General features: G+C 44.9%; 1 protein-coding gene and 1 pseudogene across 2 annotated transcripts in view; one reads left to right on the plus strand and one right to left on the minus strand.

Moving 5' to 3' along the window:
- Sord (sorbitol dehydrogenase) overlaps nt 1-10,783 on the minus strand; it is a 33,158-nt gene extending 22,375 nt beyond the window's left edge. Inside the window, exons 1-2 of one of the 2 annotated variants that reach the window (XM_048459474.3) lie at nt 10,625-10,783; nt 492-525 (exon numbers count right to left, since the gene is read on the minus strand). In XM_048459474.3, coding sequence (XP_048315431.1) covers nt 492-525; nt 10,625-10,690 — 100 coding nt within the window. In that variant the 5' untranslated portion in view covers nt 10,691-10,783. The remainder of the gene's footprint in view (nt 1-491; nt 526-10,624) is intronic. The other variant, XM_048459475.3, reaches the window with a different exon arrangement.
- A 10,179-nt stretch (nt 10,784-20,962) lies between these two features.
- LOC125416943 (U2 spliceosomal RNA) lies at nt 20,963-21,090 on the plus strand (annotated as a pseudogene).
- Nucleotides 21,091-27,074: the final 5,984 nt, after the last annotated feature.

Here is a 27,074-nt window from a genome sequence, read left to right on the forward strand (position 1 = left end):
CAGAGCCCTGTCCCTACATGCTCAGTCACTTTCTGTACTTGATTGATTAAAGGAAGGGACAGGGCTTTCCGCAGCCCCTCCCACCCCTGCTGGACAGGCAGATAGTTCTGGGCTGGCCCTCTTGGGTGTGCTAATACAGTGCTCCTTTGCTAACTACAAGATTTAGCTCTACAGATTTCTAGAACCAGAATATGATTTGGCATCTAATCTGGTAGACAGGATACTTGTCTGTTAGGTAGAAAGGGTTGGTTCCGCCTTTGGTCCACATGCTTCACATTAAAAATCTAGTGCAGCTCAGCAGTCTGGTATCTTAGTTTTTCTCTTCTATCACTGATTTTTATATTTCATATGGTAGCCAAGATAAACCACTGTGGCCAATGGACAAAGAAGTAAACATGTTAACCAGTAGGAAAGGGGGGCAGAGGTCAATGCCCACGCCTCCAAGGTCAGTACCAGGAGTACCATGTCAGGTCAGTTTCCCACGGACATACCATTTGGGCCTGGCTCAGGGATTGGGTAGTTCTCCTGGAATAAATAAAACAGAGAAGTTGCTCAGTATACATAATAACTTACCCCCATAAACATTTTTATGCTTTTAAAATATTAACCTGGAGTTTCATTTAATTATTCCTTAGAACACAAGTTCAAACCATACTCTACTATCTGTGAGCACTGAAGGGGCATGGCAGATGGCAGGCTACACAGCCTGCCCTGCTCTTCACCATGCTGCTCAAAATAGAGCCACTGACTCAAATAATGGCATGCACAATATATTCCAAGTGCAATAGAAAGTCACATCTGTAACTAGTGACATGCCACAGAATGAAACAAAGTTCTGAAGCTAGGTTTCCTTCCTGGAAAACTACCAACTGCCCCACAATCAAAGCCTGATTCTAGATCAGAATGTCAATTCCTGAAGGAACCCACTCTAGGCACTCAATATACCACCTTCTTTGGTGCTACTTGCTCAGGACTAAGAAAAATGTGTGCTAGCTGTGCCCCCATGCAGAAAGGTGTCTGAACTGCTGTGGCCTCCAGATTTGCCTTCCACAATGGATCTTTTCATCCTGGAAATCATGGTCTCAGACACAGATGTTTGGTCTGACATTCCTACTGGGAAAGGGGGAGGGTGTAAGCAAGTGCTTGCAAGGACTGAATCTCTAGGCAGGTGGGAGGCTGTCTACGATACCACTCCTTTCACTTTATTTCAGTACAGGCAGATAGGACACCCAGTCCTCTCTTCTAAAACTTCCCATTTGGAGTTTTAGGAGCCCAAGGGAACACAAGGGCTCTGCATTTTAGTACAAAAAGCAACCTGAGGTAAGCTGGTATTTATAGCTAGTATTAGAATAGAATTTGAGGGGCTGGAGAAATGGGTCAGTGATTAAGAGCAGGGGCTGTTCTTCTAGAAGACCCTAATTCAATTCACAGCATTCACATGGCAGTTCACAACTGCCAATAACTCCAGTTCCAGGGGATCAAACACACACTCAGGCAAAACACCAATGTACACAAAACAAAAATAAAAAGGAATCACAAAAAAAAAATAGAACTTTCTTTCCATGGTTAACTGGCCAGGGTAAAGTCAGGGTTGACAAGGAGGAAGGACACTGAGTGGCCAGACCCAAGTGTTCACTTTATAAATTCTTTTTGGGCAGACAAGAAGCAAGGGAGGAAGCAAATGAAACGTTTACAGTGCCTGCTGTGAATGAGATCATTCTTTCAGCTTTGTCTTACCAAGCCCAGAGTTGACAGCTGACTTAACTTGGTCAAGATCCTATCGCCATGCAGTGGTTAACCAGGGCTCAGCCCAGCCGTATCCAATGCCTATACCAGTTTCTATTGTACCTACTGGGTACCAAGAAAGTGAGCTTTCTTCTATAGGCAATGGAAAGAGTTATCAATCATGTGACGTGACTGACAGTAGGCCCTTATGCAGAGCATTCTTTTTTTATTGAGCTATACATTTTTCTCTGTGCCCCTCTTTTCCTCCCCCTTCAATACTCTTCCATGACCCCCATGCTCCCAATTTACTCAGGAGATCTTGTCCTTTTCTCCTTCCTTTGCAGATCCATGTATGTCTCTCTTAGGGTTCTTGTTGTCTAGGTTCTCTGGGGTTATGGCCTGTAGGCTGTTTTTTCTTTGTTTTATGTCTAAAGGCCACTTGTGAGTGAGTACATATTATATTTGTCTTTCTGGGTCTGGGTTATCTCACTCAATATTATGTAGAGTATTTTATTGAGGGCTATACTTACAGCTTTCCACCTTCCTGGCCAGTGAGATGGTTCAGCAAGTAAGGGTACTTTTGAACAAGCCTGACAACCTGAGTTTGATCCCTGGAACCCACGTGGTAGAAGGTTAGAATCAACTCCTGAGTTATCCTCTGACCTCCACACACCAGTCACACGACATACACACACAAATAAATGAATATTTTTTTAAAAGAAGAAAGGAAGAGCTGGGCGGTGGTGGTGCACACCTTTAATCTCAGCACAGAGGCAGACATAACTCTGTGAGTTCGAGGCCAACCTGGTTTACAAGAGCTAGTTCCAGGACAGGCTCCAAAGCTACAGAGAAACCCTATCTCAAAACAAACAAACAAAAGAAAAAAAAAAGGAAGAAAGGAAGGAGGCAAGAAGACCTTTCAACCTCCAAATGTTTCCTGAGCTGCCTTTTTTGAATTTTATGAAACAATGTCTTTCTATGTTCCCAGGCACTGGAATCCACTATGTACCCCAGGCTAGACTCATGATTCTTGTCCCAGTGTCCTGCCAGGATTTAGGCTTGTGCCCCCAGGCCTAGCTCAAGTCCCTTGCTTTAGGCAGCCTCACAGCACCAATCCACACTGACACCTCTAGGACTAAATGCTGCTCAACACTACCATGCTCCTATTTCTTCAGCACCAGGTACAGCCCAGCCCCACACCCCGGTGGTAGCCTTCCCCAAAGACTGTCTCTACTACATAAGCTCTAACTGCTTTCATTCACTTCAGAGCACCAGGCTAAGAAAATTCAGTGCTAACTGAGCTCCTCCAGAGAAAGAAAGTTCAATCCGCGTGCTGACGCTGATCAACAGGCACACAGCTACACTGTCCATCCGGTACCTGTGCTAAGTACTTACAGGCGTCACAGGATAGCCCAGGTGCTGCACAGCCTGAAGCCATCCCCATGGGTTGAGGATGAAGACTTGGGGTAGTCAGAAACCTGCCAGGGGCTGCAGAGCCTTTGGGTAGATGAACACTACGTGAGCCCAGGAGTGAGGCATCGACTGGCCAACACAAAAAGAGCCTCATGTGAGGGGGAAATGTTTAAAGTACTTAAGGAACATTTGTTTTTCTGGGGGAGAGTGGTTGGTTTTCTAATGTTATTTTTTTCTTCTCAGTAATTTTGAGGTGGGGGGGAAGTCTATAATCACCACCTTAGGATAGATATCACCAAAATCTCTCTCAAAGGAGTCACCAGTCTCATGTTTGAAATGAACTAACATCCTACATTGTTGAGTAAATTTGCGTTTCTTATCGTTATGTCCAGTGAAAATTTAAACTTCAACTGCAGTGGAATTTAATGACCACTGATTTTGTTTCTAACTTGGACCCTTGCCCACATCCCTACCAATGGCAACAGCAGGCAAATCCCCTGACAAGGATACCCAATTCCACATTCTTCCTATCTTTGCTTCCAGCTAGGGCAAGCCTGAACACCAGACCTGGGTGGGGAAATGAGAGATGGAAGCTCAGAGGAACAGTTGGGACACCATGTAAGCCATGAGTTACTGGAGATTTACTGCTGTAACCGCTAATAAACCTTACCCCTGCCAGACAGTGGTGGTACACACCTTTAATCCCAGCACTTGGGAGGCATAGGCAGGCGGATCTCTGTGAGTTCGAGGCCAACCTGGTCTACAAGAGCTAGTTCCAGGACAGGCTCTAAAACTACAGTGAAACCCTGCCTCGAAAAACCAAAAAACAAAACAAAACAAAACAAAAACAAAAACAAAAAACCTTACCTCTCCCCCCCCACATGCACATGCAAAGATGTAGTGACTGTTCAGGACACTAGAGGGTGCTGTGCTGGTAGTGTTTACTACCCGGCTGCAGAAGAGAGACTGAAAAACTCCATTCTTCACACCATCCCCCTCTCCTCTCTCCAGTTATGTACCTGAGGGTGACCCTTACATTCAGTTTCTCTTTCCAAATGCTGGGAATACAGCTGAGCGCCACCACACCACATTTCTGTGGTGCTGAAGAAAGAACCCAAGGCTTTGTGCATACAAGACAAGCAGTCTACCAACTGAGCAACAGCCCTAAAGAGCCCCCTCCTCTTGATGACTTCACCCACCCATCCTTTCAACTCAAGCTCAGTCAGCACCTGCCTCCCCCTCTCTGCAGGGGATATGCCACTGGACAAAAGATCATATTAAGATCAACCACTGGGGGGCTGGAGAGATGGCTCAGAGATAAAGAGCACTGACTGCTCTTCCAGAGGTCCTGAGTTCAATTCCCAGCAACCACATGGTGGCTCACAGCCATCTGTAATGAGATCTGGTACCCTCTTCTGGCCCAAGCATACAGACAGACAGAACACTGTATACATAACAAATAAATAAATCTTTAAGAGAGAGAGAGAGAGAGAGAGAGAGAGAGAGAGAGAGAGAGAGAGAGAGAGAGAGAGATTAGGGGGGGAAAAAAGATCAACCACTGGAAGCCAGAGAGATACATGGCTCAGCAGTTGAAAGTGCTTGTTGATCTTGTAGAGGACCAGAATTCGAGTCCTAGTACCCATGTTACGCTGTTTACAAATGCCTGTAACTCCTTTATTTGGCCTCTGCAGGTGTGAGCATGCACATACAAATATAAAATAAAATGCTTTCTTTATATTTTATAAAACAATCAATTCTCAGGGTTGGTCATGGTAGCATATAACTATAGCCCCAGTTTTGAGGAAGCTGAGGCAGAAGGATCTAGAACTTCAAGATTGCCTAAACTAGGTACAGCTAGACTTTGTCTCAAGATAAATAAATAAGCCTTAAGTTTGTAAATATTATGCCAAGTATCACTGCTACCACAGCGTGGCCACTGAACACTAAAAAGGTGGTGTGTGACCGGCTGTAACCGTGTTACTTAATCTCCTTTTCCATCTTAGATTTCCCTGACACTAAACTTTTCTTCATCTACTTCTCTCTCAAGATTTTTGAGGACCATAGCTCAGGTGTTGAGACACATGCATGCATGCACGCGTGCACACACACACGCACACACACACGCTTAGTTCCTCTGAGATCCTAGACTTCCACCTTATTCCCAGTGACTACTTTCTCATTTCAGACATTCAAGGTTTTCTAAGCAGAATATCTCATCAATGAGTCACAAAGGTGCAGAGAGGAGCACTGAAGTCTTTAACTCTGCTGGCATGCTGGAACTTTTCCAGTCAGAAAATCTATCTAAATCACCGACAGCTGCCCTTCTCTCTGCAGGACACTTACTCACAGTAGCCCCGAGTCCCCAGGAAGATGTCCCTGGTAGATGGGGCCATCTCAGCTGTCTCTAGCATCCCAAATAGTGTGTTAGTGTGTGTGTGTGTGTGTGTGTGTGTGTGTGTGTGTGTGTGTGAGAGAGAGAGAGAGAGAGAGAGAGAGAGAGAGAGGAAGAGAGGTCTTGAATGTCATCAGCTCCCTTTCCATTGGTATATTTGAATTCACACCCTCCACCCGTTCTTGCCTAGGTTCTCATCCTTCCTAATGCTGCAACCCTTTAACATGTTCCTCATGTTGTGGTGACCCCTGACCATAAGATTATTTTCACTGTTACTTCAGAACTGTAATTTTGCTACTGTTATGAATTGTAATGAAAATATCTGACATGCAGGATATCTGATATGTGACCCTTGTGAAAGGGTTCTTTAACCTCAAAGGGGTCACAACCCACACATCAAGGACCATTGGCCTAGGCGGTAGGAGAAGGCAGGGAGGGTAAGTTTCCCCGCCCCCAGCCAGCCTTGGGCAGAAGTCAGACTCCGGAACAGCCTGCCCACGCGCAAAGTTGGCTCTTCTCAACCCGCTGTGTACCTGGGCGCATTACATAACGTTTGATTCTCCCCTTCTGTATCATGAGGATAGTCATCAAAGGGAGTGCCGCCCCACAGCAAATATGTTTGCTCTTATTGCAAAAGAAACACCCCCAAGTTCTGTCCCCTAATGGTTGAACCAGCTCTGGACAGCCTTGTCCTTTGGGAAAGGGCAAAGTACGCCAAACTATTGTAGGGGAATATCGGACTCTGTTCTTTTCATGTCAACTTTTAGAGAAATTTGCCCTTTAAAAGGTTGGGATTTAGAAGAGCTAAAGAAGGACTCTAGCCCTGTTTTAGGTTTGATTTTTGTTATGTGGAGATGAAGCCACCCCCGTGCCTTAAAGGGACAGGCAGGGTATGGGAGGTAGAGGTGGCCTGTGCCCAGATTCTGAACAGATGTCTTTGCCACTTGCTCCCACATGCAGACTTCCTGTGACCCTGAGGGCTGTCTGAACACAAAAGGTGAACAAGACACTATCGCCACTTCTCCTACTTTGTTTTTCCTATCCCCATGTATTTGTCCTGTGTCCTAAGAGTGGGAGGAAAAGTCGAAGGTTTTCCAATTGGACGAGAGGCTTTTGTGAGGCGGTCAAAATAAAGGGTTGGAAATGCTCCCATAGTCCACTGAGCTGGTCCTCTGCCCAGGCTCTCCTTGTTCTGCCCAGCCTCTGTCCTGCTGATAACAACCTTTCTGAAATACAAACCTGTTTAGGCCTTCCCATGAATTGGGACCCTTAGGCGACTTGTGTTTGTATGTGCTGGAATAGATACATCTGGAAACACCCAGATGGATCTATCCAATAGTAGGATTTTGGGTTTTGGGACAAGGTCTCACTGTGGTTAGCAGGAAATGAAAATCAAATCGTTCTTTCATCTCAGAGTTTGTGAAGCACTGAACTGAAGTACTTGGCACATGGCTGAACTGGAGTAATTTAGCAATATCCTGATTCCTTTTGCTAATTTCCCTTACTATTCTAGCAAACTCTACAGCATAAGATATTTTTAATGCAAAAACTCACAATCCACCCACTTGCCCCCAACACCAAACAAAACTTGAGCGCAGAGGAGAGAAGTCAGCTGTCTACCATTCCAATTCCATGAACTGGTAATCCATTCCCCATAAAGAAAAGCAAGATTGGGGCTGGAGAGATGGCTCAGAGGTTAAGAGCACTGGCTGCTCTTCCAGAGGTTCTGAGTTCAATTCCCCCCAACCACATGATGGATCACAACTATCTATAATGAGATCTGGTGCCCTCTTCTGGCCTGCAGGCATACATGCAGTACAGAACGCTGTATAAACAAGAACTAGATTCTACAAGATAGGCCAAAGGGACAGAAAGTAGCTGAACCACTGCAGTTGAATACAGAGTTGTGCCTGGCCCACATTCTAAGAATTTTGTCAAAATTGCCCATACATTTGGCAGGTTTAGCCTTTAGTCATCTCTCCATGCTAAGATGGTTTAAAGGCTTTGGCCTCCTGCCTAACCCCACAGTTAGCACATAGCAGGGACAACACAAGGGACGCTGGCCCTTGTGGAAGCACAGCACCACTGAAGCCACCCAATCCAAATGAATACTAAAACCTTCCCCCTCCTCTGTATTAAGAATATAACCTAGACTCTGCCACTGGCCTTGAACTTACTTTGGAGCTCACTCAGGCCTTGAACTTTCAGTCAGTCTTCCTGCCTCAGTCTCCTGAGTAGCTGGGATTACAGACCTGGTGCCCCTCTTCAAGACAATTATAGCAGGAAGCGGAAAAAAAAAAACATTGTTAAGCCACACAACTACCAGTGAACTGGGACTAACCCCTCCTCCAGACCCCTGGCTTTGAGTTTACTATTTCCTTTTCAAGAAGACCCCCATGAGCTGACCCTGCTTTCTGATGGGTGGGGTGGCTTTCTTGTACATCAGCTGACTTGATTCTTTCTTCTTCTTGCTTCTTAGAGTCCCAGTTTTCTCATTTAAAATAGGGAAATAATGAAGCCAGGCATCGGTGGTGCACACCTTTGATCCTAGGACTTAGGAGGCACAGGCAAGCAGATCTCTAAGTTTGAGGCCAGCCTGGTCTACAAAGGGAGTTCCAGGACAGCTGGAAACACAAAGAGAAACCCTGCCTCCAAAAACAAAAACAAAATATAAAATAAAAATAATAAAGATAGAGAAATTTGGTTTTCCCCCTCATTATGAAGGAAAGCTACCAGTCTAAAATACATGTATGCATATGCACATCCAGTATTGCCCTACTGTGTACACACACATCTACTAGTCTGTTCTAATAAGTGTGTGTGTGCATGCACAATACACACCACATTCCCTCTCTCATTCTATCACCCCAATTACAAATGCTCCCTCCTTGCTGTGTTGACTCTAAGCGTGAGAAGACATCAGTTGCTGCAGTAAGGAAGAAAAGTAAGCCGGCTTCTAGGCAGGCAGAGGCGAGACTGGGTGTTAGGTTTCCTTCCTGCTTGTCTCAGCAATGGCTCAGGTCCTGTTTGTCCAGAGCCATGCCCTGGACCTTTGCCAGTTTCTGGCCTTGCTGCTGGCAGGAGTGGTGAAGGCAACACTGGGAAAGCCTGAGCTCTCCTTCGCTTGGATTCCTGCCTTAGATGTTTGGAATGGGTGTTTCTCTAAACAATTCCTTTCATGTGAGCTCCTGAGGCAAGGATTTTTATCAGTAGACCCTGCCCCTAATCTACCCAAACAGAAGCTAGGTCTCAGTTGGCCACCCAACCCCAGTGGAAAGACCTAAAATCTGTGTAGTGTCATATCAAAAGGGAACAAAGTCATGTCTTCCCCCTTCTCATCCTATAATCCATAGCCAAGCTGCTATGGCTTTCAAACGCCACTACCTGCTATGCTCAGACATCTTGGGTTTCATTGTGGCTCTTCTATGAGAGAACAGGTCCCCCAAAGCTTCCTTAGGACTCTTCCTCCCTGATGCTATGGTTCGGTGCTGGTACCACCACCCAAACCGATCTGCTCTAAGGAAATGGAGGTGGCTGGGAGAGGATCATGCCTGGGAAGGAGAAGAGCCCAGAAGGCCTGTGCTGGACTATAGGGGCCCCAAAAACAGCATACTCCCCACTAGGAGCTCTTATGACCTTCTTACTTCAAAGGTTATTTACAGGCAAGTGGAGACATCCACAATTTCCCTTAAGGAGCAATTCAGGGCAGAACAGTCCTTTGTACGGGACAGTGCTTTAATGATTTCTTTCATCTGTCTCCCTCTTTTGGGATGTTCGGGGGCAGGGACTGCGTTCTCTCTCAGCCCTCAGACCAATGCCTAGCTCTATAGCAGACATATTCTCACTTAGTAAATAATAGTGACATGGAGGAACATGCTCAAAATCACTCTGGAAGCTATGTAGAGACACATCACTTTTCTATCCCACACCTGCCATCGACTGTCATAATCATAGTGTCTTTTAAATTCAGGATGTTGGGTGGATGTTCAAAAGTGATTGGGAACTGCACACGAAAGGGAGTTTGAATCTGAGTTCTTGTCTTGGGTCCATTAACTAACCAAGACTACCATCTTGGGGGAATGGCACTTTTCCCATCAATTGAAGTGGACTGTCACCTCCAGGCAAGGGTTCTTGGTTTGGAATCCACCGAAGGATAGGCCTACAGGTAGAGGAGTTACGGAACTCCTTGAACATTTGAAAATGCTTCCAAACTCAAGTCTGTTTGCACTCTGTAGAAACCACCGAGGACAGATGCTTAAACAGACAAGAACTGTTCATCCGAATGAGTCTCTCCTGGTACATATTCTTTGAGAGGGGAAGGAGGCATAGATGCTGGGGAGTAGCAGAGATGGCTGATACCCAAACCAAATACTGCATGCGCGGCTGAGATGGACTTTGTCAAAGGAACTTTGGCATGACCACAGAGATGATTCAGCAGATGTCTGGACTCTGGTGCGGGGGCAGAAACAAGTTGAAAGCCAGAGACAGGTACACAGAATGTTCTAGGGAAGCGCTACAGATGTGGATCAAGGGAGATAGCGATAGGCTGTATCCCCAGTTAAAGTGCATTGCGAGCACTTACTGAAAGTTGGGTCCTCTCATGATAAACAAACAAACAAAAACCAATTCTGCAAGGGGGTATTATCGCTTTTAAGTGCCATCTTGCTACCCTTTTCTGCTCTGCACTGTCTACCCTGAGAAGATCTGAGTAGATTCGAATCCTGCCAGTCTCCTTCTGAAGAGCAATAACAGGAGCGTGAATTTGCAGCTAGCAAAGGAGACCAAGGCTTGATTTGTTTTCAACGGTCCAGGGCACAGGCCACGTGCCAGGCACGGGGCTAACTTCCGGGAGCACGCGACCAGAAACTCTCCCTAGAGATAAATAACGGCCGGCTAACTGCTACCCCACCCCCACCTCCCGGTAACCAGCAAAGACCTGGGTAAACCGGGGCAGCCAGGGGTGCTTGGTACGGGTCAACAGCCGGCCCTAAGAGTGACAGGAACTTGGGAGTGGTGACTGCGGCTGCAGGCAGAGGGGTGAGGCAGGGCGGGGCGGGTGGCGGCCTGGGTTCCCACCCCCTCTTCCCTTTTTACCAGGCGAAGGTCCCCAGGTCCGTGCACCACCAGGGACAGGTTTTCGGCCTTAGCTGGAGCTGCCATGTCGCTTTCTTGCTCGGAGGTGTCGGCTGGACCCGGCGAGGCGCAGGTGCTTCTAGTCGGCCCACCGCCAGGGGTCGGGAGTAAGGGGCAGGGGCGGGCCCTGGACGAGACGACGCGCGGCCCTGAGGCGGGGCCTGCTCGCGCTTGACAGTCTGGGGGGTGGGGTCTCGGAGGGGCGGGGTCTCGGAGGGGCGGGGCTTCGCGCAGACCAGCAGCCCCGGGCAAGGAAAGTGACCTACCTAGGCCCAGGCCTTCGCAGGTCCGTGGCTGCAGAAGCCTGGGATTCCTTGCCTAAGGCAAAGCACCGAGATCTTCTAGAGCAAGTTTAGGTCTGAGGTGGAGCTCGCCTGTTTTGCGTTGTTAACTGGAACAGTGCCACTCACTGCAGAAGGGACGCCGAATGCCTCTGAGAAACCCATTCTGCGCAGCAGTCACTTTGGTTTCCCAAACATCTAGCAAAAGGCTTGTCACCAGCAGGAATGAAAGAAAGAATGCACCTGCATAAAGATGCTGCAAGGAGGAATTTGCTAGCCTTTCTCTTTAAAAGTTTTCTCTCTTTCCATTGGCAGGAGGATTTCAGCCCAGATCCCACCTTTAGTACCTCCCAAGTCAGGACAAACAGGTTTCCTTCCCCTCTAGCAATGGAACTTGCTGCCCTTTTCTTTAGATGTTCGTGCTGGGGGTTTCTTTTTTTGTTTTGTTTTTCTAGACAGGCTCTCTGTGTGTATCCTTGGCTGTGCTAGGACTCGCTCTGTAGACCACACAAGCCTCGAACTCACAGAGATCCACCTGCCTCTGCCTCCCAAGTGTTGAGTTTAAAGGCGTGCGCCACCACCGCCCCACCGCCTGATGATACTGGGGGTTTCATTCCCTCACCATCCCTACTACTGACCCTGTAATCTCCAGGAGATTCTCATCAGAGCTCCTAGCTCTGACATCTCCACGTGACCGTGGAGCACAACTTTAAATTCTTTAGGAGCGTCAGTTCTCTGGCTGCACTAGGGGACCCACTGAGGCCAAGGTTTTATTTCTTGACTAGAACGTAGTGAGATGTTTAGCACAGCACAGGAGCTTAAAATAAAGTTGTGATGAAGATGGATGCCAAGTAATGTTAGAAAGGGGAACCCAAGAGAGGTGGAGCAGGTAGAAGTTGGTTCAAGACTTAATAAAGCAACAGGATAGATTTATTTAACTTTTAAAAGTTATTTATGGTTTTAAGTGTATGAGTTATTTTGCCTGCTTGTATGTATGTGCATGTTGGGGGTACATGGTATCCCCAGAGGCCATAAGAGGGCACTGGATACCCCGGATCTGGAGTTACTGATGGTTGTGAGCTGCCAAGTGGCTGCTGGAAATTAAACCCAGGTCCTCTGCGAGAGCAATAAGTGCTCTTAACTACGGAGTCACCCCAGAATGGATTTTTAAATGTATATTTTTAATTGAAAAGCTAAAAAATTTCTAATTACATTTCTCCTCCCAAAACTGAGTATCTAACTGAGATTCAAAACTCAGAAGATTCAAAAAAAATTTTTTTAAGTAAGTCCTCAGGTCCTTGCTACACACTGCTAATCAATGGCAGCCATGCTGCTCAACTCTGGGAGACCTGGCCCACAGCCCAGCACCATCCTTTGGACCATTAACTAAAGGTGCTTTTTTTTCCCATTCATGAATAAAAATATTATGTGAATTCTGCTTCAGAAAATTTTACCAGTTATTTGATTTACAAAGTCAACTTTTAAAAGCAGTTAGTCAGAGGGTCAATAACCTAGGCAGAAATCATTTTCTCAGAAGAGGAGAAGGAGGAAAAGCCCCAAATGCCACTTTCTAATTTTATTCATAATTAATAACAAAGGGACTTTCCCTAACCCAGACACAGAAAGACAATTATCACATGTACTCACTCATAGGTGGTTTTTAAACATAAAGCAAAGAAAACCAGCCTACAAACCACAATCCCAGAGAACTTAGACAACAATGCGCACACTAAGAGAGACTTACATAGATACAATCTACATGGGAAGTAGAAAAAGACAAAAGCTCCTGAGTAAATTGGGAGCATGGGGACCATGGGAGAGGACTGAAGGGGGGAGGGGAGAGGCAGGGAGGAAAGCAGAGAAAAATGTAGAGCTCAATAAAAATCAATAAAAAGTGAAAAAAAGGGGGCTTTCCCTCACCCCAGAAGAAATCAAGACATAAGTGTGGAGTTTGTCTTTCGGTTCCATCGTAACAAGTTCTGCTAATCCAGGGGACTGCGGAGGGGCTCGTCTCCCATCTATCTAGTGTTAACAGCTACATAAGTGACAGCTGGTGTTAGAGCAATCCCACAGTGCCGCAGAGTCAGGACACGCCCCTTCCCTTCACACCGCTCCTTCTCAGTGTGCAGTCTGTGGGGTCTTCTCATGTGAATGACTCCTCTTCAATGGAGTCATTTCTCATATGAACGGGTTTGCAGCTTTGGGGAGGTCTCCTCTTAAACGAGTTGGCACCAATACAGTATGTTGCACCAAGCGAACCCTTGGCGTCTAGTTTTTAGCTAGAATATGCTTGAAGAATACTCCCAAATTTGATCCCAAACTAAAATGTCAGCAGTCCATTTTTCTTTGTTCTCATCATCCTCAGGAGGAGGCACATCCTCCTAGTGGCTGGCACACTACTAAATATCGCTGCATAAAACATCGTTAGAGACACTTGGTCACTAACTCCTTTATCATCCATTCCCGAATCTTCCAATTGTTACAGATGATTTCCCAATTTCTAAGTCAACTTCAGTTATCTCTGTGATGTAAGTCAAGGCATGGTGCTCCGACTAAAGGAGACTGCAGACCAGAGGCTTCTGTGAGAGAGGAGGCAGCTGCACCAAGACCACTAATGGGGTGGATTTTTGCACAGAACAGCTTACTCAGTGGGTTGGGTTTTTGCTTTAAGACACCTTCTGCGCGGTTTAGCTGTGCTTGGCTGGCTCTTCCAGACTCTCTTGCAGCTAAGCAGACCTCACTTTGCTTAGCTTGCAAACCTTAGCATCTGCCTCCACACTCAATAGACTAAAATCCTGCTTGGAGTTTCCTCAGTTTCCCAAGGAAGTCATCCCAGTGGGTGAAGCTGAAGCAGGAATGACAGACTAGCTTATGAACAGAGGGACGCGTCAAGTAGAACTCCTTCACTTCAAATGATGAAAACAGAACAGTCCGAGTGGAGACGAAGGCCATGATGTGAAGACACAAGGGCAATGCCTGGAGTTGTTTCTTTTCTCTCATCACTTCCTTCACGTTGATGCTGCCTTAAAGGGTATTGCCTAGCAACAAAGAGATGTGATGTATATTACATTGGTAAATCGTCACGAGCTGCTTGAACTCACTAAGAATCTGACTCTGGAAGCAGAGTTGGCCCCCCTCCACTTTAGATCCAGGTATATTTTTGTTAAGTGTTCTCCAAGACCCTTTATCTGGGGATGGGCCAGTGCCCCTAACACTGTAACAGGAAGAGGAGAGAACTGCAAACAACATCAGAAAAATAGACAGCTAGAAGTAAACCATTTCCAACAGACTACTACTGATGATCCTGTTTTATTAGAAAGAAAGAAAGAAAGAAAGGAAGGAAGGAAGGAAGGAAGGAAGGAAGGAAGGAAGAAATAGGGAAAGGAAAGGAAAGGAAAGGAAAGGAAAGGAAAGGAAAGGAAAGGAAAGGAAAGGAAAGGAAAGGAAAGGAAAGGAAAGGAATCTTCAGTGGGCACAGGAAGTCCAAAGTTCAACCATGAGAAAGCTCAGTCAGGAACCCCAGCTGGCTGCTGGCTGCCTCAGCTTTCTCCAGGCAGTTTCTGCTGGGTGCTGTGAGCCCCGATAGATGTTACTTTGTCTGCCCTCTCAAAGGCCACTCCAGTGACCACTCCTGGATGTCGTGATCGCCTGACTTGATATTCTGTTTTCTATCTAAAGCTTGTTCTTTATTCTTTTACTTTGCTATCTGCTTGTTAAACTTGCTCATTCAAAACAAAGTACATGGGTCATTCCCCAAACTGTTGAGAACAAAGGGTCAAGGGACAAAATCTTCTGTGGCAGAACTTCTGATAGGAAAACTAGAAAGGCTGAGTTGATAAGGATTCGTTATTATGTGTTTGTTTTTGAGACAGTGGCCATGCCTGGTCTTAGATGTACTATGTAGACCAAGCTGGCCTCAAATTCACAGAGATCCATCTGCTTCTGCGTTCCAAGTGCTGGAATTACCAATTACCACCACATGAGCTGTTTTTATTTTTGAAGACAGATCTCACACAGCCCAGGCTTGCCTGGAAGTCCTGATCCTTCAGCTTTCATATCCTAAGTGCTGGAATTACAAATATGAGTCAAAGTGCCCAGCTGGATAAGGATTCTTAAGAAACTTCTCAACTTCATCTTTAGATTTAGAAATGTACTGAGTGCACAAGCTTTTATGTAGTTTTAGTTTAAAAAAAAAAGTAGATAAAAAACAACAGTGAAAAACCAAGATGCCACTTCAAGGTATGGCCCTTCAAAGCTTTGAAATTCAAAAAGTTATACAGTTTATAAAAACATACACAATGAGGCTGGAGAGATGGCTCAGTAGTTAAGAGCACTGACTGCTCTTCCAGAGGACCCAGGTTCAATTCCCAGCACCCACATGGCAGCTCACAATGGTCTGTAACTACAAGATTTGACACCCTCACACAGACATATACACGTAGGCAAAATGCCAATGCACATAAAATAAAAATTATTTTTAAAAACACAAAAAAATGAATTGAACTATAGCATCATATAAAACAAAACTTTATTTAAAGGATTCTTCCTGAACTAGCTCATTTTAGTTAAAGATAAGCAAGAGGAAGTTCTGGAGAGCCTGGGTACTAGGGAGACCCGGAGCAAGACGCTGAGCCTCCAGGAGCAATCCCTGCCCCTCTGGCCCAGGTCCAGCTGCTTTGAATGCCAAAGATCCTACCTCACCTGGCTTCATGAATTGGAGAATCCTGTAACAGGGCCCCAGACCCTAGTAGGCCCCTAGACCTTAGCACAACTGACTCCATGATGGAAGTGCTATCCAGTCTGCAAAACTCAGCACACAGACAGCACCATCTGCCAAAAATGAAAACAAAGACCTAATCCATCAAAGTCCATAGTTGTGGGAAAGTCTCTAAATGTATTAAAACCTTGCTTTTGGCTTCTGTAGGTTTGCTTCTGGCTAACTATTCTTGTTAACTGAAGTATGTCAACTCAGAGCTTAAAGGCTCATCCTGAGTAAGGTTCAGTGCTACACTGGAATCCCTAGTACCTAGTGTAGTCACTGGCTGGCAAGTAAAGACTTTCTACTGGCTTAAACCCATGTCCAAACAGTCTCCTCTGGTGAATACTCCACAACAGTCCCAATAATCCAGGTCCCAAGCTAGAACGGCCACGAAGACCCTAGACACCCAGTGAAGGGAACTCAAAGTCACCCCTTTGGGTGCCAGTGCTCCAGGCATGAAACACCCCATCCGGTGAGGGGCCAACTCAGCTACCGCTGTTGAGCTGTTCTGAGTCTTCAGTGTAGGAGCCAAGTCCTAACTTGTCGCCATCTGCAGAGGTTGAAACCAAGTCCTTCTTCTCAGCTCAATGCTCCAATCCAACAATGGAAATAGACACCTGTGGTCAAAACAGAGCACGCTTTCTCCTCTGATCCAGGTCGGTGCATGACACCGACGAGTCTGTGATGCATCAGGGCAACATCCAAAAAAGGTCTTCCTCTTGGAGTGGTTTGGACCAAGAGACAGCTCAGTTTTGAAATCTCCACTTCTCTCCCTGGGCCTTCTGTCTCCTTTGCCTGTCCCTAACAAAGGGCTTTGCTCTGGTCTATCAAACAGCATGGTACAGGAAAGGAATAAGGAGTTTCTTGTCTAACTCAAAATCTTACCAGCGTTTACAAGAAAAGAATTTATGAAACCTACCGATGCAGGACAGCATTCACCTGTGGCTTGCAGAATTTATTTACTGTGGATGCTTGTTTTGTTTAAGGTTGCTTTCAACCTATTGTCTGCTTTGAGTAAATGATTTCTACAAGACACACCCCCCCACACACACACACACACATACACACTATTCTGGGTCAGGGACTTGGAAGAGCACATAGTATAAGAATAAAGTTTTTTTGTTTATCTTAGCTTTAAAAGTCTGATTACCTGGGAAGTCCAAGGCATAGTAGTAAGTACTCCTGGGCTCTGTGAGAGAGCATTGGTTATATTGTTTTCTTAGATGCAAGTCAAACTTTTTGTTTTTTAAAAATTAACTTAAAGAAAACCCTAGAGGAGACGGATGGTGGTAGCACATGCCTTTAATTCCAGCACTTGGGAGGCAGAGGCAGGTGGATCTCTGTGAGTTCAAAGCCAGTCTGGTCTACAAGAGCTAGTTCCAAGACAGGTTCTAAAGCTACAGAGAAATCCTGTCTCAAAAAAACTGTGTGTGTGTGTGTGTGTGTGTGTGTGTGTGTGTGTGTGTGTGTGTATCCCTGCACTCTCTGACAGCCCTGAGGGGGAACCTGGAGGCTGCAAACATGACCACGCGGGGGAGGGAACCACGTGTTTCTCCTTTGGGAGCTCACACAAATGCCCTGTGGGAGTAAGTGATCCTGACCCTGATTTGGAGTCTAGACCAAAGCAACTCCCAAGTCAGGGTGGCTGGGACAGATGCTAGGGGCTAGGGACTACACCCCCAACTTAACAAATTGGTCTGTTTATTTCCTTGTATCATGCTAATGCAGTTTTTTGTCTCATTCCTAGCTTTTTGGGTCAGGAGTATTTTAAGCAGTTGGAAATTAAAGGTGGGCAAATTTCAGTAGTCACTGGAATTCCCTCCCGATACTATCCTATATGTTTCTCTGTTTTATTATTTTCATTCATGTCTTCATTTTCTTTACTAATATTTTCCCCATGCCTCTACCCTGGCAAGGTGTACTTTTGTCTGCAAATCAAAACAACTCTGAGAGTCCATCTTACACCTGTAAGAATGGCCAAAAGCAAAAACACTGATGACAACTTATGCTGGAGAGGTTGTGGGAAAAAGGAACACTTCTGCATTGCTGGTGGGAGTGCAAGCTGGTACAACCCTTTTGGATGTCAATGTGGCGATTTCTCAGAAAAATCAGGAAAAAAATCTTCCTCAAGACCCAATAATACCACTTTTGGGTATATATTCAAAGGATGCTCAATTGTGCCACAAGGACATGTGCTCAATTATGTTCATAGCGGCTTTGTTTGTCATAGCCAGAACCTGGAAACAACCTAAATGCCCCTCAATAGAAGAATGGATAAAAAAAAATGTGGTACATTTACACAATGGAGTACTACACAGCAGAAAAAAAATAATGACAGCTTGAATTTTGCAGGAAAATGGATGGAACTAGAAAACATTATTTTGAGTGAGGTAACCCAGACACAGAAAGACAATTATCACATGCACTCACTCATAGGTGGTTTTTAAACATAAAGCAAAGAAAGCCAGCCTGATGGAGGAGGGTCATCTGTCTATTGTGTTACTTTCATTGGTTAATAAAGAAACTGCCTTGGCCCTTTGATAGGACAGAAAATTAGGTAGGTGGAGTAAACAGAACAGAATGCTGGGAGGAAGAAGGCAGTGAGGCAGATGCCATGACTTTCCTCTCCGAGATAGATGCAGGTTAGAATCTTCCCAGTAAGCCACCACCTCGTGGTGCTACACAGATTATTAGAAATGAGTTAGATCAATATGTAAGAGTTAGCCAATAAGAGGCTACAGAGAATGGGCCAGGCAGCGTTTAAATGAATACAGTTTCCATGTAATTATTTCGGGGTAAGCTAGCTGGGATCTGGGTGGGAATGCAGCCCACCGTTCCTTATTACTACACCAGCCTACAAACCACAATCCCAGAGAACTTAGACAACAGTGTGGACGCTAAGAGAGACTTACATAGTTATAATCTACATGGGAAGTAGAAAGTAGAAAAAGACAAGCTCTCCTGAGTAAATTGGGAGCATGGGGACCTTGGGGAAGAACTGAAGAGGGGAGGGGATAGGCAGGGAGGGGAGCAGAGAAAAATGTAGAGCTCAATAAATATCAATAAAAAGTGTAAAAAAAATAAGGTTCTTTTGTCGAGGCTGGTCCCCGACACCTCCAGCACACTGTTAGGACACCTGACTTTGACCTAGAACCTACATGGCCCTTTGTCAAAGTAAATCTTTTCTTTGAAGTTAATTGCCGGATATTCTACTATCATCTGATGGATGACAGGTGGAAGGAGGCAATCTGTGATTTTGTAGTGGAAAAATGGGAACAGGAGTCACATGAGGATGGATCATTAACCACTCAGCAAACATGCAATAAATACATATATGTCAGTACAAGCTAGGGGCTTAATGAATAAGACTTTACAGAGGGGGAGCTATCATTCAGACCTTCACAGGGAGGCGCTTGTGGCTATGTTATAAATGGCCCCTAAAGCAAGTTGTCTTTGTGGTTCGTGACACTGGTTGGCCAGTCTACAGAAGCTAGCATGGCAGCATCTGTGTTGACTGCTACCTGAGGTTTCTGGCCTACGGAGACTCAACAGTAACATAGGAACCTATGAGGCTGCCGGCCTACAGAGATTCCATAGTAACATAGGAACCTATGAGGCTGCTGGCCTACAGAGATTCCATAGTAACATAGGAACCTACAAGGCTGCCGGCCTACAGAGATTCCATAGTAACATAGGAACCTATGAGGCTGCCGGCCTACAGAGACTCCACAGTAACAGTAACATATGAAGGTGTGACTCCAACAGTGTGTGCACAGTCACCTGACCCCAACTTTTCTGTATGTGTGTCTGTCCTTTCTTCATGGCCCTATGTTGTGGGAGTAACTTCCGCTACCTCAATCAATAGTCGCTGAAATACGAGCCCACAGTGCAGCGGGGAGCGACTTCCGCTCCGTCAGCCAATAGCTGCTGAAATACCAGCCCACTGGGGCGTGGTATATTTCTCTTTTAAAAAGAGAAGCAGATCCGGATCAGGCGCTCTTGGTTCCGGCTCTTGGTTCCGGTGCTTGCTCCTGGCTCCTGCTCCCGGCTCCTGCGACTAGGCTCCCTTCCTGACGGTTTATGGTGTATGTAAGTTTTACCCCCCAAAATAAATAACCCCTTAAAACATAACTGGTGTGGGATTGATTCGCCGATAATTGGCGCCCAACGTGGGGCTCGAACCCACGACCCTGAGATTAAGAGTCTGCCCTAGTTAGGGTTTCATAACAAACTATGCTGGTCAAGGCACCAAGGAGCTTGTTTCTCCTTGCACCATGCAAGGACTCAGAGGAAAATTCTGAACAGGAAGAACTGGCCTTCACCAGACACCAATTCTGCAGGTACCTGGATATCAGACTTTCCAGGCATCAGAAATACAAGAAATAAGCATTCATTTTAATAAGAACCAGAATACAACCCCTCCTCTCCCTCCAAATCTTGGTTTCCAAATACCATTGTAAGAAATGACTGAATCGCAAGGTGGTGGTGGTGTACACCTGTGATCCCAACACTCAGGAGACAGAGGCAGGAGGATCTCTGAGTTCAGGTCCAGTCTGGTCTACAGAGTGAGTTCCAGGACAGCCAGGGCTACAAAGAGAAACTCTGTGTCAAAAAACTAAAAGAAAGAAAGAAAAGGAAGGAAGGAGAGAGAGAGAGAGAGAGAGAGAGAGAGAGAGAGAGAGAGGGGGAAGGAAGGAAAGAAAGAAAGGAAGGAAGGAAGGGAGGGAGGGAGGAAGGAAGGAAGGAAGGAAGGGGGAGAGAGAGAGAAAGAAAGAAAGAAAGAGAGAGAGAGAGAGAGAGAGAGAGAGAGAGAGAGAGATGATTGAATCAATGATTGGAAAAAAAATACAAGATAAACCTGGGGCACTCTATTTTGCAAGAGAGTAAGAAAGTGTTCCAAGAATGATAAGCTGTTTCAAAGAAACCAGCTTACAGAAACATGGACTGGCCAAGGCAGAAAAATAGACCATGAAAATGTTGATAGTAGCTGGTAGTAGCACACATTTAATCTCAGCACTCCAGAAGCAGAGGCAGGTGGATCTCTGGGAATTCAAGGTCCGACTGGTCTACTAGTGAGTTCAAGGACATTCAGGGCTACAGACAAATGTATACCTCAAAACAAACAAATGTTGGTAGTGAAACTGAGGGTGTAGTGTTCAATGGTAGAGCACTTTTCCAGCTTGAGCAGGGCCCTGGTTTTATTTCTAAGAAAGAACAACAAAGTTAAAAGTATGTTTGAAAACAATATGTTAAATAATAATTGCTTTTTAGTCTATTGGCTAAGATCAAGTGTAGGATCTGTTCTCATCAGTTTAATGATGACAGTAACAAATCATAACCTGTTGGATAAAATGAGAGGGTACAAGTCCATACAGATAAAAACTATTTAAATAGAAAGTTTGATAAGGAATAAGTAACAATTTAACCTACAAGCACCTCCTCAGAAACTGTGTAATATTTACACAGAGAAAAAGGCAGATTAGCTGTCCTAGTTTCCTTTGTAGTGCTCTGATAAAACACCATGACCAACTTACAAGGCAACTTGTAGAAGAAAAGGTTTATTTGGGCTTACAGTCCCAGGGAACTGGAGTCCATGGTGGCAGAGTTAAGGCATGGAGGCAGGAAGCAAAGGCCCCACATACTGAATGAAACACCAAACAGACAGTGCACTGGGAATGGCCCCAGGCTTTGAAACTTCGAAGCCCACTCCCAGTGATATAGTTCTTCCAACAAGGTCAGTCCTATTAAGTTTCTCCAAACATCCAAGACTATGAGGGACATTTCATTCAAGCCACCACACTTGTCTTAAGGAAACCTGACATATGGCACCTTAGTGCTCATTATGATGAGACCAAAAGAGAATCATCACAGATGTTCAGGCCCCCAGTGCACAAATGAAGGTAAGCATGAGTAACTAGACATTCCCAAATTGAAAAGCATCGCCCAATTATGTTCAATCTAAATCTGTCAGTATCATATAAGTCAAAGAAATTCTGGGGTGGCGCTACCTCAAAATGGCAGAAACTAGAGAAACATTACAACTAGACCCAGTGCTGCCTGTGAACGGAACATTTCTTTCAGTTAGAACAACTGCTACCAGGGGACTGGAGAGATGGCTCTGCTCTGGAGAGCACTGGCTGCTCTTCCAAAGGTCCTGAGTTCAATTCACAGCAACTACATGGTGGCTCACAACCATCTGTAATGAGATCTGGTGCCCTCTTCTGGCCTGTAGGCATACATGCAGGAAGAACACTGTATAGATAATAAATAAATAAACCTTAAAAAAAAAAAAACAGCTGCTACCAAGGTAACTGGTAAAACCTGAAAGAGATCCGAGGTTTACTTACAGTAATTACACAGATGTGAATGTTAGCTTCCAGACTTGATGGGACATCACATCAGTAACTTATACATGGTGTTTTCCCACTTTCCTGTAACCATACCTTAAAATAAACATTAAGAAGAATAATTAAGCAAAATTCAACCCTCTGCTGTGTACAATAAAAGTATAAGAGTCATGAAACCTCTGTAGGAAGGAAGGGAAAGAGCAGAGAAGCACAGCCCAGCTACAAGTCCACCATGAAGATGCCGGCAAAGCTGCCTGCTGGGAGCAGCATCATGGCCAGGCAAGCAGTTTCTCACACATGCTTGAGCTTCAGGGTCAGAAGAGAGCATGGGAGAGTCCAGGAATCTTCCGCCATGTTCCAGAACTCCCCAGAACACAGAGGCTGCTAAGACCGATGGCAGCCTCACCCCACTTGATCCTCCCTCGCCTAGCACCAAGTGCAACCTGCTAGAGCCAGAGGGGTCTAAGAACTTCACCTCTCATCTCAGCGCAGACGTGCCTTTATTTTCTATTATTTAGCTCTTATTCTCACAGATGTATCCCATGGTGGTTTTGCTTCTGTTCGTCTCTACTGCTGTTAGGTTTTAGGGCTTTGGCGGGTTTGTTCCACCCAGTCTGCAACAAGTACACCACTCTGTTTCGCAGCACATCTCATATGCTCCCTTCTCTCTCCGGGAGCAGCCTCAACAAAAGTACTACTGCCAGGGTAGTAGCGTGGGGATTTAGAAATATAGTAAAGAATATGAAGACGCGAATGAAAATAATAAAACAGAGAAACATAGAATAGTACCGGGAGGGAGTTCCAGTGAGTACTAAAATTTGACCACATTTAATTCCCAAATGCTTAAGATACCCCTGACCCAAAAAGGTAAGAGTAAGACAAAAAACTACATTAACATGATCCAAGAAAATAAACAGACCAATTGACGGTTATGGGCTACAGCCATAGTTAAACATTCAGTTGCTAGAATAAAACAAATCATGCTCACACCCTAGACCAAAACATTCTGTAGGCAAACCACTCCCTGGGTAGAAACCAAAGTTATCTCCTTCAGGGAACTTGAACTTAGTTGGATCTTTAGACTTTTGAGGTAGAAACATAACTACTTCTCTCGTCCTGAAATACAAGGTCTAGATATTAGCCACACCTGTTTTGTTTTGTTTTGTTTTTCGAGACAGGGTTTCTCTGTACCTTTGGAGCCTCTCCTGGAACTAGCTCTTGTAGACCAGGTTGGCCTCGAACTCACAAAGATCTGCTGCTTCTGCTCCTGAGTGCTGGGATTAAAGGTGCATGGTGGCAAACCACACCTGTTGACAATAACTTTGAGAGAGCAGAACTCTCTGATCTACATCTAGGTGGGAGCTTTGTTTGAGGTCAAACTCACAAAGATCTGCCTGCTTCTGCCCCTGAGTGCTGGGATTAAAGGCATATGGTGGCAAACCACACCTGTTGACAATAACTTTGAGAGAGCAGAACTCTTTGATCTACATCTAGGTGGCAGCTTTGTTTGAGGTAGAAACACAATAACCTTAAAGGAATTAGAGGTAAGTTCCAATTCTCTGACCTTTGGTCAACATGGAACTAGGCTCATATTTTCAGGCTTCCACACTTCTTAGTCTTTTAAATTCTTTCTCATCCTTATCTCCTCTTCTTTCTCTTTCTTTCTTCTCTCTCCCTCTTCCTCTTCCTTCTGAGACAGGGTTATTTTGTATCCCAGTCTTCTCTTGAACTCACATGTCGTCAAGAACACCATTGAATTCCTGGTTCTCCTGACTTTACCTCTGAGTGCTAGACCGATGAGCTCTTTCTACTTCTTAAATATAACCTTACATAGCTTTAACAATCTTGAACATCTGTGGTCCCTAACAGTATCCCGCTCACCCCTCCCAATTAATTTACTAACCTCATTTTTTTTCTTATCAGGGTTAATCTAATACTTATCCTCTTTTCACCCTACTTCCTTCTCTCCTAATCTTATTTACTATCCAAGAATCTTCTATATTGTCCTTAGTTGTTTATCTTCTGTTATTACCATCAAAGGAGCCACTGTTCTTAACTGGCTAGTACAGAGTTTGCATGGTGGTAATATCCAGTAACTATGAAGACTCCTCCAGTTAATATTCTACTGAGGGAACAATATAGAGTTTTAAGCAGGCATCCTGAGCCCTGGGACTCAGAAATTATTTTCTGAACTACACATCTCAATTCTATGACATTCAAGTTTGAATATTGCCAATACTTAAACTGAAACAACACAGCTGATTTTGAAAAATTCCAAGCAACAAAACAACCCTTGATGGATAAATCTCAATACAGTAACGTAAGAAACCTGAAACCCCAAGGCAACATTACCCCTCCTACAGCAATAGCCCCAGGGAGAGTGAGTTAGATGAAATTCTAGACAGAGAATTCAAAACAATTACCCTAGGTGTGTTAGAAGAAAAACAGGCTTCTGCTCAAGAACACAAATTGTTGAACAGAATAAGGAAGGCGATACAAGTTATGGAAAAGGAGTTTAACAGACAGAAAAACTGAGGAAGAATCAGTCTGAAATGCTGGAAATGAGAAGCACAGGTCAAATAGAAATATGGTGGAATGTCTCAGTGATGGCGTGGGTCAAGGAGAGGACAGAATCTCAGCTTGAAAACAGGATGGAGGACTGGCATTTTCCAACAAGGACAAAATAATCAGAAGGTATGAGCAGGAATTCTGAGAGACACAACTCTGTGGAAAGATCAAACGTATGGATTATGGATAGAGTGTAATGGTCTGCTCTGTCCCTTTAAGAGACAAGCCATGCCCCTTGTATTGTTCTTTTTAAAAATAATACCATGGTGGTATGTCCCGGGCAGCTCGCGGAGCAGCTGCAAGTGGCAGCGCCATGCGGCCGGGGAGTCAGGGTCCCCGGGCGAGCGGCAGAGTCAGGCGGCTGGACACGGTGGACGGCAGAGTAAATAGACATAAGGCTATACATAAAGCTAGACATTTATTACTTAAAGAAAGGAAAACAGACAAACATAGAGAAAACAAAGACACACATACACACACACACACACACACACACACATACATGCATGCACCCACACACACGCACCAGAGAGAGAGAGAGAGAGAAGATGGTGACGAGGGGGAGATGGGGTCAGAAGTAGCTGGGGTGGGCGTGGATAGTTCTTAAAGTGTCCCAAAGTAATAACACCTTGCCCTTCCCACGCCCCTCCCCCCAGGTAAGCTGATCTTCAGCTTCTAGCATGAGTCCCTTCTCTTTTCTGTCTCTCGTCTCTCCCCCAAAGAGGCAGCTTCTGCCTCGCTCCATTCTCCCCACTCTCCCCGTCCCCCTTCTCTGTCCTCTCTGCTCTTCTCCCTTCCATAACCCACTAAATAAATATCCAACCTCGCACTGCCTATCCATGTCTGTCTCTTGCCTGCCACGTGGCTCCCTGCCCAGACCATCGTGGTCTCGTGGCGTGCCCATCTGTCTGTCTCTCCTTATGGACCATCTGCCATTCATGACCCACTGCAGCCACTTGGGGAGCTGTGTCGTCCTGCCTGGGGACTGGCTGCTCTCGGGACCCTCTGCCCACTGCCTGCCCCTGCACGGGGACCTGCGGCATGGTCTCATGGCCCGCTGCCAGCTACAGTTCCTCAGGAACCTGAGGCATTTTTACTTAATCCATTACACAGAGTAGGACAAAAATCTCATTCTATATGAACAAAAACTGGTTTTAAAAGGAATCATAATTTTTTAAAAAAAGCCTCCAAGAGTTAAAGCAAGGTGGCAATTCAACAGGGATTTAGGATGCCAAACAAACAAGACCAGAATATAACCTCCGCACCTCATATTAGAATTAAAGCACTGAATATATACAGAGCAAAGAAAGTATATTGTGACCAGCGAGAAAGAAGTACCAAGTCACAATAGATGCAGGCCTATCAGGATAGCAGCAGGTTTGTAATAAAGCTGAAAAGATAAGACTGACAAGCCCTCAGTCAAACCAGCCAAAACAGATGAACAGGCAGCCATTATAACACATACCAATAAAATTCAGAAAATCATTAGCTCAAGCCAGTGAGACGGCACAACGGGTAAATGTGCTCGGTCACCTCCCTGACGACTAGAATTTAATCTCAGGCAGCCACGGAGAGATGGAAAGAATAAATTGACTCCACAAAATCTTCCTCTCCTCCCTCTTCCACACACACGTACAGAAATAATGATGATGATAATAACAAAATAATAATGATGCTTAAAATTAAAAAGAAAAAGTATTAGGTCCTACTTTTAAAACATGTATTCCACTAAATGGGGAAAACCGAAAGAAATAGAGGAGTTTCTAAATGCATACAACCAACCAAAATTAAACCTAGATGAGCTACATAACTTAAACAGCTCTATAATAAACAGCAAGATTGAAATAGTAGTAAACATTTTCCACCAAAAAAAAGTTCAGGCCCAGAGAGATTCACTGGTGTCATTATGAGACTGTCAAAGATAATTAACACCAATACTTCTTTGGGTCAATTTCCATTCTCATTATGTAGTTCTGGCTGTCTTGGAACTCACTGTGTTGACCAGGCTGACCTCAAACACAGAGATCTACCCGCCTCTGCCTCCTGAGTGCTGGAATTACAGACATGTGCCACTATGGCTGGCTTCCACCAACATTTCTTAAATTACTACCTAAAATGGAAAAGGAAGGAACATTTCTAGACTTTTTCATGAAGTGAATATTATCCTGTTACCCAAACCTGGGAAAACGCAACAAAAAAGAAAAGTACAGACCAGACTCCCTGATGAGTATAGATGCAAAGTACTCAAGAAAATACAAGCCAAGTTCAAGAACACATTGAAAGGGTCACTGCCCGTGATCAAGCTAGCCTTATTCCAGAGATACAGGGATAATTCAATAGATGTAAATAATTAATGTTATAAATTATACAGATAAACTCAAGAACAAAAATCACACGATTGCCCGGCAGTGGTCACACATGCCTTTAATCCCTTGGGTGACAGAGGCAGGTGGATC

Source organism: Myodes glareolus, chromosome 10, assembly GCF_982192425.1.
Source record: "Myodes glareolus chromosome 10, mMyoGla1.1, whole genome shotgun sequence".
Lineage (NCBI taxonomy): Eukaryota > Metazoa > Chordata > Mammalia > Rodentia > Cricetidae > Myodes > Myodes glareolus.